Source organism: Oncorhynchus gorbuscha, linkage group LG20, assembly GCF_021184085.1.
Source record: "Oncorhynchus gorbuscha isolate QuinsamMale2020 ecotype Even-year linkage group LG20, OgorEven_v1.0, whole genome shotgun sequence".
Classification (NCBI taxonomy): domain Eukaryota; kingdom Metazoa; phylum Chordata; class Actinopteri; order Salmoniformes; family Salmonidae; genus Oncorhynchus; species Oncorhynchus gorbuscha.
The window spans coordinates 4,483,987-4,500,066 of record NC_060192.1 but is presented as its reverse complement, the minus strand read 5'-3'; the positions used below and the strand labels follow the sequence as shown (position 1 = coordinate 4,500,066).

The 16,080-nt window shown below is 42.5% G+C and overlaps 1 protein-coding gene across 1 annotated transcript in view; it reads right to left on the bottom strand.

Moving 5' to 3' along the window:
* LOC124006658 (synaptic vesicle glycoprotein 2C-like) overlaps nt 1-16,080 on the bottom strand; it is an 82,588-nt gene that overhangs the window by 20,642 nt on the left and 45,866 nt on the right. The window contains exons 3-4 of the mRNA XM_046316706.1: nt 11,287-11,467; nt 218-369 (exon numbers count right to left, since the gene is read on the bottom strand). Coding sequence (XP_046172662.1) covers nt 218-369; nt 11,287-11,467 — 333 coding nt within the window. The remainder of the gene's footprint in view (nt 1-217; nt 370-11,286; nt 11,468-16,080) is intronic.

Below are 16,080 nucleotides of genomic sequence, written 5' to 3'. Positions count from 1 at the left end.
TTTCTTTCTCTAATCCCCCCTCGTTCTCTCTTTCTTCCCTCTTCTCTCGCTTTGGTTGCTGCTAAATATACTTGTTAAGGATACGGGTTGCAGCCCGTTCAGGCCTATTTGTCACGTGACAAATGCAACTTGCCGTAGAACGGTTATTATTGGAGAACTAAGTGAGTCCTCAGATAATCCTGCACCTGATAGGAGGACAGGGCTGTCAGTCACTCACCGTAGTGTGGTATGATGAGCCAGGCCATGGCCGAGGCGTAGATCCCTCCTATCATCCAGAACATGCAGAGCCAGCTCAGGTGCTCTCCTCTCTTCTCCCTCGCCAGGAACTCAGCAAAGTAGGGGAACACGATGGGCACAGCCCCACCAATCCTGCACGAGGACATGGGAAATATAGTCAGCACTATATGGACAAATTAATTGCAAAGCATAGGGTCCATTTTTGGAGTGCCTCTTTTGTCATTTTTGTCTGGTCATTGGTGTTGTATGTGTGTTTGTGTGAGCAGTTCAGGAAACATGGCTGCTCTCATCTAACGCAATGGGACTGAGCCTGGAGAGAGAAACAGAAAGACACAACAAGAGAAATAAAGAGTTAGAGAGAGCAATAGAGAGAGAGCAATAGACAGACAGACAGACAGACAGACAGACAGACAGACAGACAGACAGACAGACAGACAGACAGACAGACAGACAGACAGACAGACAGACAGACAGACAGACAGACAGACAGACAGACAGACAGACAGACAGACAGACAGACAGACAGACAGACAGAGACAGACAGACAGACAGACAGACAGACAGACAGACAGACGAGTGTGAGCGAGAGAGAGAGATCGAGATCAGACAGACAGACAGACAGACAGACAGACAGACAGACAGACAGACAGACAGACAGACAGACAGACAGACAGACAGACAGACAGACAGACAGACAGACAGACAGACAGACAGACAGACAGACAGACAGACGAGTGTGAGCGAGAGAGAGAGATCGAGATCTGGTGGATGACAAAATCAATAGGCCATCAGGGGAACCAGCAGTTAGCAGCCACACTGCCTTTCATCTGGTCCCATTGGGAACACAGTACGACAGACATCAAACTATTAAAAGATGACTATTTATCCGCAGAGGTGTAAAGTACTTAGGTAAAACTACTGTAAAGTACTACTTAAGTCATTTTTGGGGGTATCTCTACTTTACTATTCATATTTTTAACAACTTTTACTTTTACTTCACTACATTCCTAAAGAAAATAATGTCCATTTTACTCCATACATTTCCCCTGATACCCAAAAGTACTTGTTACATTTTGAATGGTCCACTTTACGTACTTATCAAGAGAACATCCCTGGTCATCCCTACTGCCTCTGATCTGGAGGACTCACTAAACAGAGAACATCCCTGGTCATCCCTACTGCCTCTGATCTGGAGGACTCACTAAACAGAGCACATCCCTGGTCATCCCTACTGCCTCTGATCTGGAGGACTCACTAAACAGAGAACATCCCTGGTCATCCCTACTGCCTCTGATCTGGAGGACTCACTAAACAGAGAACATCCCTGGTCATCCCTACAGAGAACATGCATCTCTGATCTGGAGGACTCACTAAACAGAGAACATCCCTGGTCATCTCTACTGCCTCTGATCTGGAGGACTCACTAAACAGAGAACATCCCTGGTCATCCCTACTGCCTCTGATCTGGAGGACTCACTAAACACATGCTTTGTTTGTAAATGATATCTGAGTGTCGGAGTGTATAAAAAATAAAATAAACAAAATAGTAGAGTCTGGTTTGCTTAATATAATACATTTGAAATGATTTATACTTTTACTTTGACATTTGATACTTAAGTATATTGTGGTGGTGAAATGACAAGATGTTATAATGCTGATTTTGCATTGAAAGGTTGTTTTATGCAACAGAATGGGTTTCGTAGAACTCTATTGCGTCTGTGTGAACTGAGAGGAGCTTCTGAGATTTAACTCTGGCAACTGATTTATGATGCCTGATTTGTGATACACCTAAGGAGCCACATTCAAATAATGTGAGGAAGATGACTCCAGTCTGACTTAGCATGCAATTCAAATCAAATCAAATTAAATTGTATTGGTCACATACACATGTTTAGCAGATGTTACTGCGAGTGTTGCGAAATGCTTGCGCTTCTAATTCCGACCATGGAGTAATATCTAACAAGGAATCGAACAATTTCACAACAACTACCTTATACACACAAGTGTAAAGGAATGAATAAGAATATGTACATAACAATATATGGATGAGCAATGGCCAAACGGCATAGGCAAGATGCAGTAGATGGTATAGAGTACATTATATACATATGAGATGAGTAATGTAGGGTATGTAAACATTATATAAAGTGGCATTGTTTAAAGTGGCTAGTGATACATGTATTACATCCCATTTGTAATTATTAAAGTGGCTAGAGATTGAGTCAGTATGTTAGCAGCAGCCACTCTATGTTAGTGATGGCTGTTTAACAGTCTGATGGCCTTGAGATAGAAGCTGTTTTTCAGTCTCTCGGTCCCAGCTTCGATGCACCTGTACTGACCTCGCCTTCTGGATGATAGTGGGGTGAACAGGCAGTGGCTCGGGTGGTTGTTGTCCTTGATGATCTTTTTGGCCTTCCTGTGACATCAGGTGGTGTAGGTGTCCTGGAGGGCAGGTAGTTTGCCCCCGGTGATGCGTTGTACAGACCTCACAACCCTCTGGAGAGCCTTACGGTTGTGGACGGAGCAGTTGCCGTACCAGGCGGTGATACAGCCCGACAGGATGCTCTCGATTGTGCATCTGTAGAAGTTTGTGAGTGTTTTTGGTGACAAGCTGAATTTCTTCAGCCTCCTGAGGTTGAAGATGAGCTGCTGCGCCTTCTTCACCACGCTGTCTGTGTGGGTGGACCATTTCAGTTGGTCCTGATGTGTATGCTGAGGAACTTAAAACTTTCCACCTTCTCCACTACTGTCCCGTCGACGTGGATAGGGGGCTGCTCCCTCTGCAGTTTCCTACCCTCACCACCTGGGGACGGCCCGTCAGGAAGTCCAGAGACCAGTTGCACAGGGCAGGGTTGAGACCCAGGGTCTCAAGCTTAATGACGAGTTTGGAAGGTACTATGTTGTTAAATGCTGTGCTGTAGTCGATGAACAGCATTCTTACATAGGTATTCCTCTTGTCCAGATGGTTTAGGGCAGTGTGCAGTGTGATTGAGATTGCGTCGTCTGTGGACCTATTGGGGCGGTAAGCAAATTGGAGTGGGTCTAGGGTGTCAGGTCGGGTGGAGGTGATATGGTCCTTGACTAGTCTCTCAAAGCACTTCATGATGACGGAAGTGAGTGCTACGGGGCGATAGTCATTTAGGTCAGTTACCTTAGCTTGTCTTGGGAACAGGACCAATGGTGGCCCTCTTGAAGCATGTTGAATTGGTGTTTGTATAATGGAAGGTACCAGGGAGAGATGGCTCGGGTTGAGAGGAACCTCATTTTGGGGGCCAAAATCCTGGTTTCCTTACATTTAGAACAGTCTTCACAGCAGATACTGTCTACTGTGAATTATTCATTTCTTTCATAGAAATCCTAACCTTTTGACCCATTCCACACATCAGTTGTTTGTCATGAACATCCAGGAGGATGGACTTTGCTATAAAATGCTGTGGCTTAGTCCTGGTGGTTGGGCTCTCCAACGGGTGGGTCGTTGACGAGCTCCATTACTGCAGTAATTAAATAATTGTTTTGAAGAATTCTAAAAGTCTCTCCTTTCCTTAAAATAATCACCACGACAATATTTTTGCAATTACATTTACTTTTGATACTTAAGTATATTTAAAACCAAATACTTTTACTCAAGTCGTATTTTACTGGGTGACTCACTTTTACGTGAGTCATTTTCTATTGTAAGGTATATATCAATTTTTCCTGAAGTATCATTGGGTACTTTTTCCACCACTGTTTATCTGTCTATTTCTGCTGCTTTTGTTGTTAGGGTCTCTACTGATGGGTTTGTTCGGGAAGGGAACAAATGGAGGCTTGTCTTGTGAACCTGAAAGTTACTGTTGCGCCCTGACCATAGAGAGCTGTTTATTCTCTGTTGGTTTGTTACCACGGTGGGTCATCTGGGTGATTAATGATTTATGTTGGCCTGGCATGGTTCCCAATCAGAGACAGCTGTTTATTCTCTGTTGGTTTGTTACCACGGTGGGTCATCTGGGTGATTAATGATTTATGTTGGCCTGGCATGGTTCCCAATCAGAGACAGCTGTTTATTCTCTGTTGGTTTGTGACCACGGTGGGTCATCTGGGTGATTAATGATTTATGTTGGCCTGGCATGGTTCCCAATCAGAGACAGCTGTTTATTCTCTGTTGGTTTGTTACCACGGTGGGTCATCTGGGTGATTAATGATTTATGTTGGCCTGGCATGGTTCCCAATCAGAGACAGCTGTTTATTCTCTGTTGGTTTGTTACCACGGTGGGTCATCTGGGTGATTAATGATTTATGTTGGCCTGGCATGGTTCCCAATCAGAGACAGCTGTTTATTCTCTGTTGGTTTGTTACCACGGTGGGTCATCTGGGTGATTAATGATTTATGTTGGCCTGGCATGGTTCCCAATCAGAGACAGCTGTTTATCGTTGTCTCTGCTTGTTGGATCATATTTAGGCAGCCATTTTCCCCATTGTATTTTGTGGGATCTTGTCTACAGTTGGTTGCCTGTGTGCACACCAGTAGCGGCACGTTTCGGTTGTACTCGTTTTGTTTGGCGAGTTTCGTTTAATTGAAAATATGTGGAACTCTACGCACGCTGCGCCTTGGTCCAATCATTTCGACGATCGCTACAGTTACTTTCTTCTCTGTCTTATTGAGAATAGAGTGGAAGTGAGTATAAGCTACCTGTAAGTGTAGCAATTCTAGGCAAATGGTAGTAGATACCATTCCTCTGACAAGTAGTGGAAACCACCAGCTGGTGGCTATTGAAGAGATGAGAGTCTTTAAATCAACATGGAAATAAAAGACAGGTATTGTATTAGAACACGTTGACGATAAGTAGGTCTGGTAGACTGGAGCTGCAGTAAGGTGAAGTCTATGATACACACGCACGAACACACACAGGCTTACACACACACATGCACTCACACACACACACAGCTGAGTGTAAATCTATTGTGTTTCTCTGTCCAAGTGAAAACCTGCTTTAGAAACAGTCCTATGATTTATGAAACAGTGGTGTCTCGGATTCAACTGCAGTTACTTTCAATGTAAACCCACCGGAGAGCCAGGACAGGCTATGAATAATCATGTGCAACAATCACCAGCCAATCGTGCAGAGAGTGTATTAGCGAAGAGCAAAGGGCATATATTCTGTCAAAGTCTCTATATATCTGGTTATTCATCTTTTGGCAGACTTCCTTTCAATTTTGCAAAAGTCTGTACTTTGTATCAATGTCTCCATTTTCTTGTTTACAGTTTTCTTTAATCGCTAACAAGCACCGGTCAATACTGAAGCCATTTTCTCTTCAGTCTGCATTACCAACATGCATCGTGGCCAAACAGCTAATCTCACCTCCAAAACTCCCTCAAACCACCAAAACACTTCATACAAGTCTCAAAATAAGCTCGTTCAACCATAACACTGACAACCATTCTCACTCAGAAAGCATGCAACACACTGAGCTAAAAAACACTTCTCTTTGAAGTTTGAATGATTTTCACATAAATCAGTATTTCATTATAAAATAAGAATATCACCTTATCACTTTACTGACTGTACTAAAGTATATGTAACAAGAATGAATGAGGAATGCAGCAATTTGTGTCCATAGCCTTCATTTGTTCTATATCTTTGCATGCAGTCATTTAATTGTGAAAAATAAAAAGTTGAAACAAAAGACAAATTCCTGAAATGCCAGGGCTGCAATAATCATTTAAAAATAAATCATCAACATGTATAGTATAATCACTCATACTGTACAGTACTGTGAGGGTTCTGGTTCTCATCAACATGTCTAGTATAATCACTGATACTGTACAGTACTGTGAGGGTTCTAGTTCTCATCAACATGTATAGTATAATCACTGATACTGTACAGTACTGTGAGGGTTCTAGTTCTCATCAACATGTATAGTATAATCACTGATTCTACTGTACAGTACTGTGTACTGGGGGTTCTAGTTCTCATCAACATGTATAGTATAATCACTGATACTGTACAGTACTGTGAGGGTTCTAGTTCTCTCTCTCCTGCATTTAGCCACAAGTTCTCATCAACATCACATCTTTTGTCGTCTCTGGCGATGCATCTTGGAAAGTATCTCCTGGAATGTCTCCACACCCAGCATTCATATCCAGTGAGGACATCTGGTCATGTGGATGTTGGTCATAAACCTTCCACCTCCACGCAGAGAAACACTTCTCTATGGGGTTTAGGAAGGGGGGAGTGTGGAGGCAGGAATAATACTGACATCCTGGGATGTGCAGCAAATCAGTCTGACTGCAGCAGAGTGGTGGAATGCCACGTTCCCCTACCTTCGTTGTGGGGGATAGTTTCTTGCCCCTCTCTCCTCCGCTGGCACAAGCCGATTATGCAGGTCATCCAGAAAATAAATGAGCCTCTCTGAATTGTAGGGGCCAATGAGTGGTTTGTGTAACAGAAAAGCATCATTGGACAGTGCAGCACACATTGTGATGTTAGCGCCTCTCTGGGCTGGGACATCCACGGTTGCTCTCTGTCCAATCACATTTCTTACCCTGCGGCGTGTTTTTGCCAGGTTGAATCCAGCTTCATCCACAAAGATGAAAGCCAGGCAAACTGCACATACTGTCATCTCCATTACTCTCTAAAATACAGTAAATAGACAGATGTACAGTACTTTACATTATGTTTAGCTGGGTATGTGCCCTGTTTGGTTATTGAACAGACATCTTACCTGGACATGTTGATACCAGAGTTCTTTCACACGTTCACCATTTCTCTCAAAGGGTACAGTGTACAACTGTTTCATGCTTATTTTATGTTTCTCTAGGACTCTGGAAATTGTTGTGCCGACCGTATTCACATTCCCAATAGTGATATTGTCGGCCAGCACTCTGTCCCGAATTTCCCACAGTTTTATTTTATTGTTGCCATTTACCATGTCAACAATGGCAATTTCCTGCACATCTGATAATATTCTGCCTCTCCCTCCTGTGGGAGGCAACCTTTGGATCCTACTGAAAAAGACTAAACAAATCAATATATTTCAGAATGTCAGTACATGTAAAAATGTGAACATACTGTATTGTACTGTAATATGTAGTTCAATTACCATTGAAGGATGCACATCTCAGCTGTTGTTTTGCCGGTAAATGTGTACTATTGATGCAACTGTTGAACGCTGCAGATTTGGTTGCACCATTAAACCGGCCTCTCAAAGAGAGACCACGGTTTACAACATGGTCAATAATTGTGGCCCTTATCTCATCAGTGACCACCGCTCTTGGTCTTCCTCTCCTTTGTCCTCCACGCTGTCTCCCTCTCCCTGCCACTCTTATCTCCCCACCAACCTGTCTCCCTCTCCCTGCCACTCTTCTATCCCCACCAACCTGTCTCCCTCTCCCTGCCACTCTTCTTTCCCCACCAACCTGTCTCCCTCTCCCTGCCACTCTTCTCTCCCCACCAACCTGTCTCCCTCTCCCTGCCACTCTTCTCTCCCCACCAACCTGTCTCCCTCTCCCTGCCACTCTTCTCTCCCCACCAACCTGTCTCCCTCTCCCTGCCACTCTTCTCTCCCCACCAACCTGTCTCCCTCTCCCTGCCACTCTTCTCTCCCCACCAACTTGTCTCCCTCTCCCTGACACTCTTCTCTCCCCACCAACCTGTCTCCCTCTCCCTGCCACTCTTCTCTCCCCACCAACCTGTCTCCCTCTCCCTGCCACTCTTCTCTCCCCACCAACCTGTCTCCCTCTCCCTGCCACTCTTCTTTCCCCAACAACCTGTCTCCCTCTCCCTGCCACTCTTCTCTCCCCACCAACCTGTCTCCCTCTCCCTGCCACTCTTCTCTCCCCACCAACCTGTCTCCCTCTCCCTGCCACTCTTCTTTCCCCACCAACCTGTCTCCCTCTCCCTGCCACTCTTCTCTCCCCACCAACTTGTCTCCCTCTCCCTGACACTCTTCTCTCCCCACCAACCTGTCTCCCTCTCCCTGCCACTCTTCTCTCCCCACCAACCTGTCTCCCTCTCCCTGCCACTCTTCTTTCTCCACCAACCTGTCTCCCTCTCCCTGCCACTCTTCTATCCCCACCAACCTGTCTCCCTCTCCCTGCCACTCTTCTCTCCCCACCAACCTGTCTCCCTCTCCCTGCCACTCTTCTTTCCCCACCAACCTGTCTCCCTCTCCCTGCCACTCTTCTTTCCCCACCAACCTGTCTCCCTCTCCCTGCCACTCTTCTTTCCCCACCAACCTGTCTCCCTCTCCCTGCCACTCTTCTCTCCCCACCAACCTGTCTCCCTCTCCCTGCCACTCTTCTTTCCCCACCAACCTGTCTCCCTCTCCCTGCAACTCTTCTCTCCCCACCAACCTGTCTCCCTCTCCCTGCCACTCTTCTCTCCCCACCAACCTGTCTCCCTCTCCCTGCCACTCTTCTTTCCCCACCAATCTGTCTTCCTTGATCCATGTTTCCAAGCTAAATCATTCCCGAAGCCGTCCTCTTTTGTCTGTTTGTTAACGAGACTAAAAACAGGACACATGGGTCGGCTTTCAGATGAAATCAGCTGTGTTCGGAATGATTCAATATTCTGCTGAAATGTTCTATATGTTTCAATCTCGTTACTGCAGAAATGCACAACATTTTCCATCATTCTGTTTTGAATGTGTTTTTAACAGTTTTGGAAAGAGTGTGTTAGCATTTTACAACAAGTGCTGCAAATATGTAGTTTAGCAGGTGGTGGAGTCTGAATGAGAAAAGAGTTCATGGATTTTGAGAATGTGGTCATTGGATGCATTTTGAAAGCAATGGAAAATGATTTACAGTTTGGTCCACATACACTTCTGTTTCGCTGACTGTGTGAAGAGTTTTGACAATGTGACTTCAGTTTTGACCAATACATCTTAGCAATGTTTTTTATTTTTATTTACTGAGGACAAAAAAAAAACTATTTTCCTTCCACTGTCAAAGTCTGACACATCTTGTGACCTATGAACCAACTTTTAATCAGTCATAAAACAGAAACTTAAGGACATTTAGTCTGCTGTGAATGTTTAGCTAACATTTGTGTTTCTCTCTGTCTCCCACTCAGGGGATGGGCTGATGCCAGACAGTTAGAAAAACCTCCTGTCCTGTTCTCTGACTTTGGAGGACTACACCCTTAGAGAAAAGGATTACAAAAGGGTTCTTTGGCTGTCCCCATAGGGGAATTGTTTTTGGGAGAAACAGAGAGAGATATAGAGAGAGATAGAGATATATAGAGATATAGAGATATAGAGATATAGAGATACAGACATATATAGAGATATATAGAGATATATAGAGATATAGAGATATAGAGATATATAGAGATATAGAGATTTAGAGAGATCGAGAGATATATAGAGATATAGAGAGATATAGAGATATATAGAGATATAGAGAGAGATATAGAGATATAGAGAGATATAGAGAGATATAGAGAGATATATAGAGATATAGAGAGATATATAGAGATAGAGATATATAGAGATATAGAGATTTAGAGAGAGAGATATATAGAGATATAGAGAGATATATAGAGATATAGAGATATAGAGAGATAGATAGAGAGATATATAGAGATATAGAGATATAGAGAGATATATAGAGATATAGAGATATAGAGATACAGACATATATAGAGATATAGAGAGATATATAGAGATGTAGAGATTTAGAAAGATATAGAGATATTGTGAGATAGAGAGATATATAGAGATATAGAGAGATATATAGAGATATAGAGATATAGAGAGATATATAGAGATGTATAGAGATATAGAGATACAGACATATATAGAGAGACAGAGAGATAAAGAGCGATAGATAGATAGATAGATAGATAGATAGATAGATAGATAGATAGATAGATAGATAGATAGATAGATAGATAGATAGATAGATAGATAGATAGATAGATAGATAGATAGATAGATAGATAGATAGATAGATAGATAGATAGATAGATTGAGATATAAAGAGATAGTTACAGAAAGATAGAGAGATATAGACAGATAGAGAGACATAGAGAGATTGAGATTAGATAAATATATAGAGAGATAGAGATTTAGAGAGCTAGAGAGAGATATAGAGCTATAGAGAGATATAGAGAGACATGGGGTGATATAGAGAGATATAGGGAGATATAGAGCGATATAGATATATAGAGAGATAAAGAGATAGAGAGAGATCTATATAGAGAGATATATAGAGATACAGGGAGATATAGAGAAATAGAGAAATACTGTTTATACTGAAAATGTACTGTTCATTTTTATTGTTTATTTCACTTTATATATTCACTTTATATATTATCTACCTCACTTGCTGTGGCAATGTTAACACATGTTTCCCATGCCAATAAAGCCCTTGAATTGAATTGAATTGAATTGAAATAGAGAGATTTAGAGAGATATAGAAATATAGAGAGATATACTGTAGAGTGATATAGCAATATATAGAGATATATAGAGAGAGATATAGAGAGATATACTGTAGAGAGAGATAGAGATATAGAGATAAATATAGCGATATATAGAGATATAGAGATTTAGAGAGAGATATAGAGATATATAGAGATTTAGAGATAGAGAGACTCTCAACCAAGTAGAACACAATGTCACCATGGAAGACTATTGGTGATGGAGAGTAATTCAAGAACAATTTAGTAGAACTTAATGGTGTTCTGGAAGAGCGAAGGGAAATGAACTGTTTTTCAAGACAGTGGCAAGCCACAATATAAAGGACTGTAATAGAGTAGAATAGAATAGAACAGTGTATAGTATAGTATAGTATAGTATAGTATAGTATAGTATAGTATAGTATAGTATAGTATAGTATAGTATAGTATAGTATAGTATAGTATAGTAGAATGGAATAGAACAGTGTATATTATAGTATAGTATAGTAGAATAGAATAGAACAGTGTATAGTATAGTATAGTATAGTATAGTAGAATAGAATAGAATAGAACACAACAGAGTAGAGTACAGTAGACAAGAGTAGAGTATTTTAGAATAGTAGAACATAATAGAATATGATAGAACAGAACAAATCAGACAACACTCACCCGAAGCCGGAGAGCATGCGGCAGAAGAGGAACATGCCGTACCCCTGGACGAAGGAGGAGAGGAAGGAGAAGAAGCCGTTGACCGACATAGCGATAAGCAGACACTGTTTACGGCCCACCTTGTCCGACAGACCCCCCCAGAAGAATGCCCCCATCATCATCCCCAGGTACACTATGCTGCCTGCAGAGAGGAGGGAGATGGAAAGAAAAAGACAGAGGGAGAGAGAAGGGGGGAGGGAGGGGGTGGGTGGCAGGAACAGAGGGAAGAGAATTAGGTTGGATAAAAGGAGAGAGAATTTTAAAAAAAAATGTATTTAGTGTTAACTTTTTACTTGACACTTCTAGATTTGCAGCACTTGAAAATGATCTGAACCATCTGGACCAAAATAGCTTTTCAGGCAAACTGCTGACTAGGGAGGAAACACACACAGTCACACACAGAGAAGCCGGTGTGTCTCACACACAGCAACTGTATCAGTATCGCTGTATGTCTGACTGTATTAGTACAGTCCAGAGCAGAAAGAGTGATGTGATTTAACCAGGCTTGTCATTTCCCAGTCATTGATAAACCACTGAGGGGTCACAGAGATCCAATCGATCTGATTTGCCTGGGGACCTGCAGACAGACAAACTTAATAAAGAACACAGAGGCAGCCATGAAGCTACAACACTAACTGAACCTCACTATGGAAGCCTCAACACTAACTGAACCTCACTATGGAAGACTCAACACTAACTGAACCTCACTATGGAAGACTCAACACTAACTGAACCTCACTATGGAAGCCTCAACACTAACTAAACCTCAACCTCACTATGGAAGACTCAACACTAACTGAACCTCACTATGGAAGCCTCAACACTAACTGAACCTCACTAACTGAACCTCACTATGGAAGCCTCAACACTAACTGAACCTCACTATGGAAGCCTCAACACTAACTGAACCTTACTAACTGAACCTCACTATGGAAGCCTCAACACTAACTGAACCTTACTATGGAAGCCTCAACACTAACTGAACCTCACTAACTGAACCTCACTAACTGAACCTCACTATGGAAGCCTCAACACTAACTGAACCTTACTATGGAAGCCTCAAAACTAACTGAACCTCACTAACTGAACCTCACTATGGAAGCCTCAACACTAACTAAACCTCACTAACTGAACCTCACTAACTGAACCTCACTATGGAAGCCTCAAAACTAACTGAACCTCACTATGGAAGCCTCAACACTAACTGAACCTCACTATGGAAGCCTCAACACTAACTGAACCTCACTATGGAAGTCTCAACACTAACTGAACCTCACTATGGAAGCATCAACACTAACTGAACCTCACTATGGAAGCCTCAACACTAACTAAACCTCACTAACTGAACCTCACTATGGAAGCCTCAACACTAACTGAACCTCACTAACTGAACCTCACTATGGAAGCCTCAACACTAACTGAACCTCATTATGGAAGCCTCAACAATAACTAAACCTCACTAACTGAACCTCACTAACTGAACCTCACTAACTGAACCTCACTATGGAAGCCTCAAAACTAACTGAACCTCACTAACTGAACCTCACTAACTGAACCTCACTATGGAAGCCTCAAAACTAACTGAACCTCACTAACTGAACCTCACTAACTGAACCTCACTATGGAAGCCTCAAAACTAACTGAACCTCACTAACTGAACCTCACTATGGAAGCCTCAACACTAACTAAACCTCACTAACTGAACCTCACTATGGAAGCCTCAACACTAACTAAACCTCACTAACTGAACCTCACTATGGAAGCCTCAACACTAACTGAATCTCACTATGGAAGCCTCAACACTAACTGAACCTCACTATGGAAGACTCAACACTAACTGAACCTTAATAACTGAACCTCACTATGGAAGCCTCAACACTAACTGAACCTTACTAACTGAACCTCACTATGGAAGCCTCAACACTAACTGAACCTCACTATGGAAGTCTCAACACTAACTGAACGTCACTATGGAAGCCTCAACACTAACTGAACCTCACTATGGAAGCCTCAACACTAACTGAACCTCACTATGGAAGACTCAACACTAACTGAACCTCACTATGGAAGACTCAACACTAACTGAAACTCACTATGGAAGACTCAACACTAACTGAAACTCACTATGGAAGCCTCAACACTAACTGAACCTCACTATGGAAGCCTCAACACTAACTGAAACTCACTATGGAAGCCTCAACACTAACTGAACCTCACTATGGAAGCCTCAACACTAACTGAACCTCACTATGGAAGCCTCAACACTAACTAAACCTCAACCTCACTATGGAAGACTCAACACTAACTGAACCTCACTATGGAAGCCTCAACACTAACTGAACCTCACTAACTGAACCTCACTATGGAAGCCTCAACACTAACTGAACCTCACTATGGAAGCCTCAACACTAACTGAACCTTACTAACTGAACCTCACTATGGAAGCCTCAACACTAACTGAACCTTACTATGGAAGCCTCAACACTAACTGAACCTCACTAACTGAACCTCACTAACTGAACCTCACTATGGAAGCCTCAACACTAACTGAACCTCTATGGAAGCCTCAAAACTAACTGAACCTCACTAACTGAACCTCACTATGGAAGCCTCAACACTAACTAAACCTCACTAACTGAACCTCACTAACTGAACCTCACTATGGAAGCCTCAAAACTAACTGAACCTCACTATGGAAGCCTCAACACTAACTGAACCTCACTATGGAAGCCTCAACACTAACTGAACCTCACTATGGAAGCCTCAACACTAACTGAACCTCACTATGGAAGCATCAACACTAACTGAACCTCACTATGGAAGCCTCAACACTAACTAAACCTCACTAACTGAACCTCACTATGGAAGCCTCAACACTAACTGAACCTCACTAACTGAACCTCACTATGGAAGCCTCAACACTAACTGAACCTCATTATGGAAGCCTCAACACTAACTAAACCTCACTAACTGAACCTCACTAACTGAACCTCACTAACTGAACCTCACTATGGAAGCCTCAAAACTAACTGAACCTCACTAACTGAACCTCACTAACTGAACCTCACTATGGAAGCCTCAAAACTAACTGAACCTCACTAACTGAACCTCACTAACTGAACCTCACTATGGAAGCCTCAAAACTAACTGAACCTCACTAACTGAACCTCACTATGGAAGCCTCAACACTAACTAAACCTCACTAACTGAACCTCACTATGGAAGCCTCAACACTAACTAAACCTCACTAACTGAACCTCACTATGGAAGCCTCAACACTAACTGAATCTCACTATGGAAGCCTCAACACTAACTGAACCTCACTATGGAAGACTCAACACTAACTGAACCTTAATAACTGAACCTCACTATGGAAGCCTCAACACTAACTGAACCTTACTAACTGAACCTCACTATGGAAGCCTCAACACTAACTGAACCTCACTATGGAAGCCTCAACACTAACTGAACCTCACTATGGAAGCCTCAACACTAACTGAACCTCACTATGGAAGCCTCAACACTAACTGAACCTCACTATGGAAGACTCAACACTAACTGAACCTCACTATGGAAGACTCAACACTAACTGAAACTCACTATGGAAGCCTCAACACTAACTGAACCTCACTATGGAAGCCTCAACACTAACTGAACCTCACTATGGAAGCCTCAACACTAACTGAAACTCACTATGGAAGCCTCAACACTAACTGAACCTCACTATGGAAGACTCAACACTAACTGAACCTCACTATGGAAGCCTCAACACTAACTGAACCTCACTGTGGAAGCCTCAACACTAACTGAACCTCACTAACTGAACCTCACTATGGAAGCCTCAACACTAACTGAACCTCACTATGGAAGCCTCAACACTAACTGAACCTCACTATGGAAGCATCAACACTAACTGAACCTCACTATGGAAGACTCAACATTAACTGAACCTCACTATGGAAGACTCAACACTAACTGAACCTCACTATGGAAGACTCAACACTAACTGAACCTCACTATGGAAGCATCAACACTAACTGAACCTCACTATGGAAGACTCAACACTAACTGAAACTCACTATGGAAGACTCAACACTAACTGAACATCACTATGGAAGCCTCAACACTAACTGAACCTCACTATGGAAGACTCAACACTAACTGAACCTCACTAACTGAACCTCATTATGGAAGTCTCAACACTAACTGAACCTCACTATGGAAGACTCAAAACTAACTGAACGTCACTATGGAAGCCTCAACACTAACTGAACCTCACTATGGAAGCCTCAACACTAACTGAACCTCACTAACTGAACCTCACTATGGAAGCCTCAACACTAACTGAACCTCACTATGGAAGACTCAACACTAACTGAACCTCATTATGGAAGACTCAACACTAACTGAACCTCACTATGGAAGCCTCAACACTAACTGAACCTCACTAACTGAACCTCACTATGGAAGCCTCAACACTAACTGAACCTCACTAACTGAACCTCACTATGGAAGACTCAAAACTAACTGAACGTCACTATGGAAGCCTCAACACTAACTGAACCTCACTAACTGAACATCACTATGGAAGCCTCAACACTAACTGAACCTCACTAACTGAACCTCACTATGGAAGCCTCAACACTAACTGAACGTCACTATGGAAGCCTCAACACTAACTAAACCTCACTAACTGAACCTCACTATGGAAGCCTCAACACTAACTGAACGTCACTATGGAAGACTCAACACTAA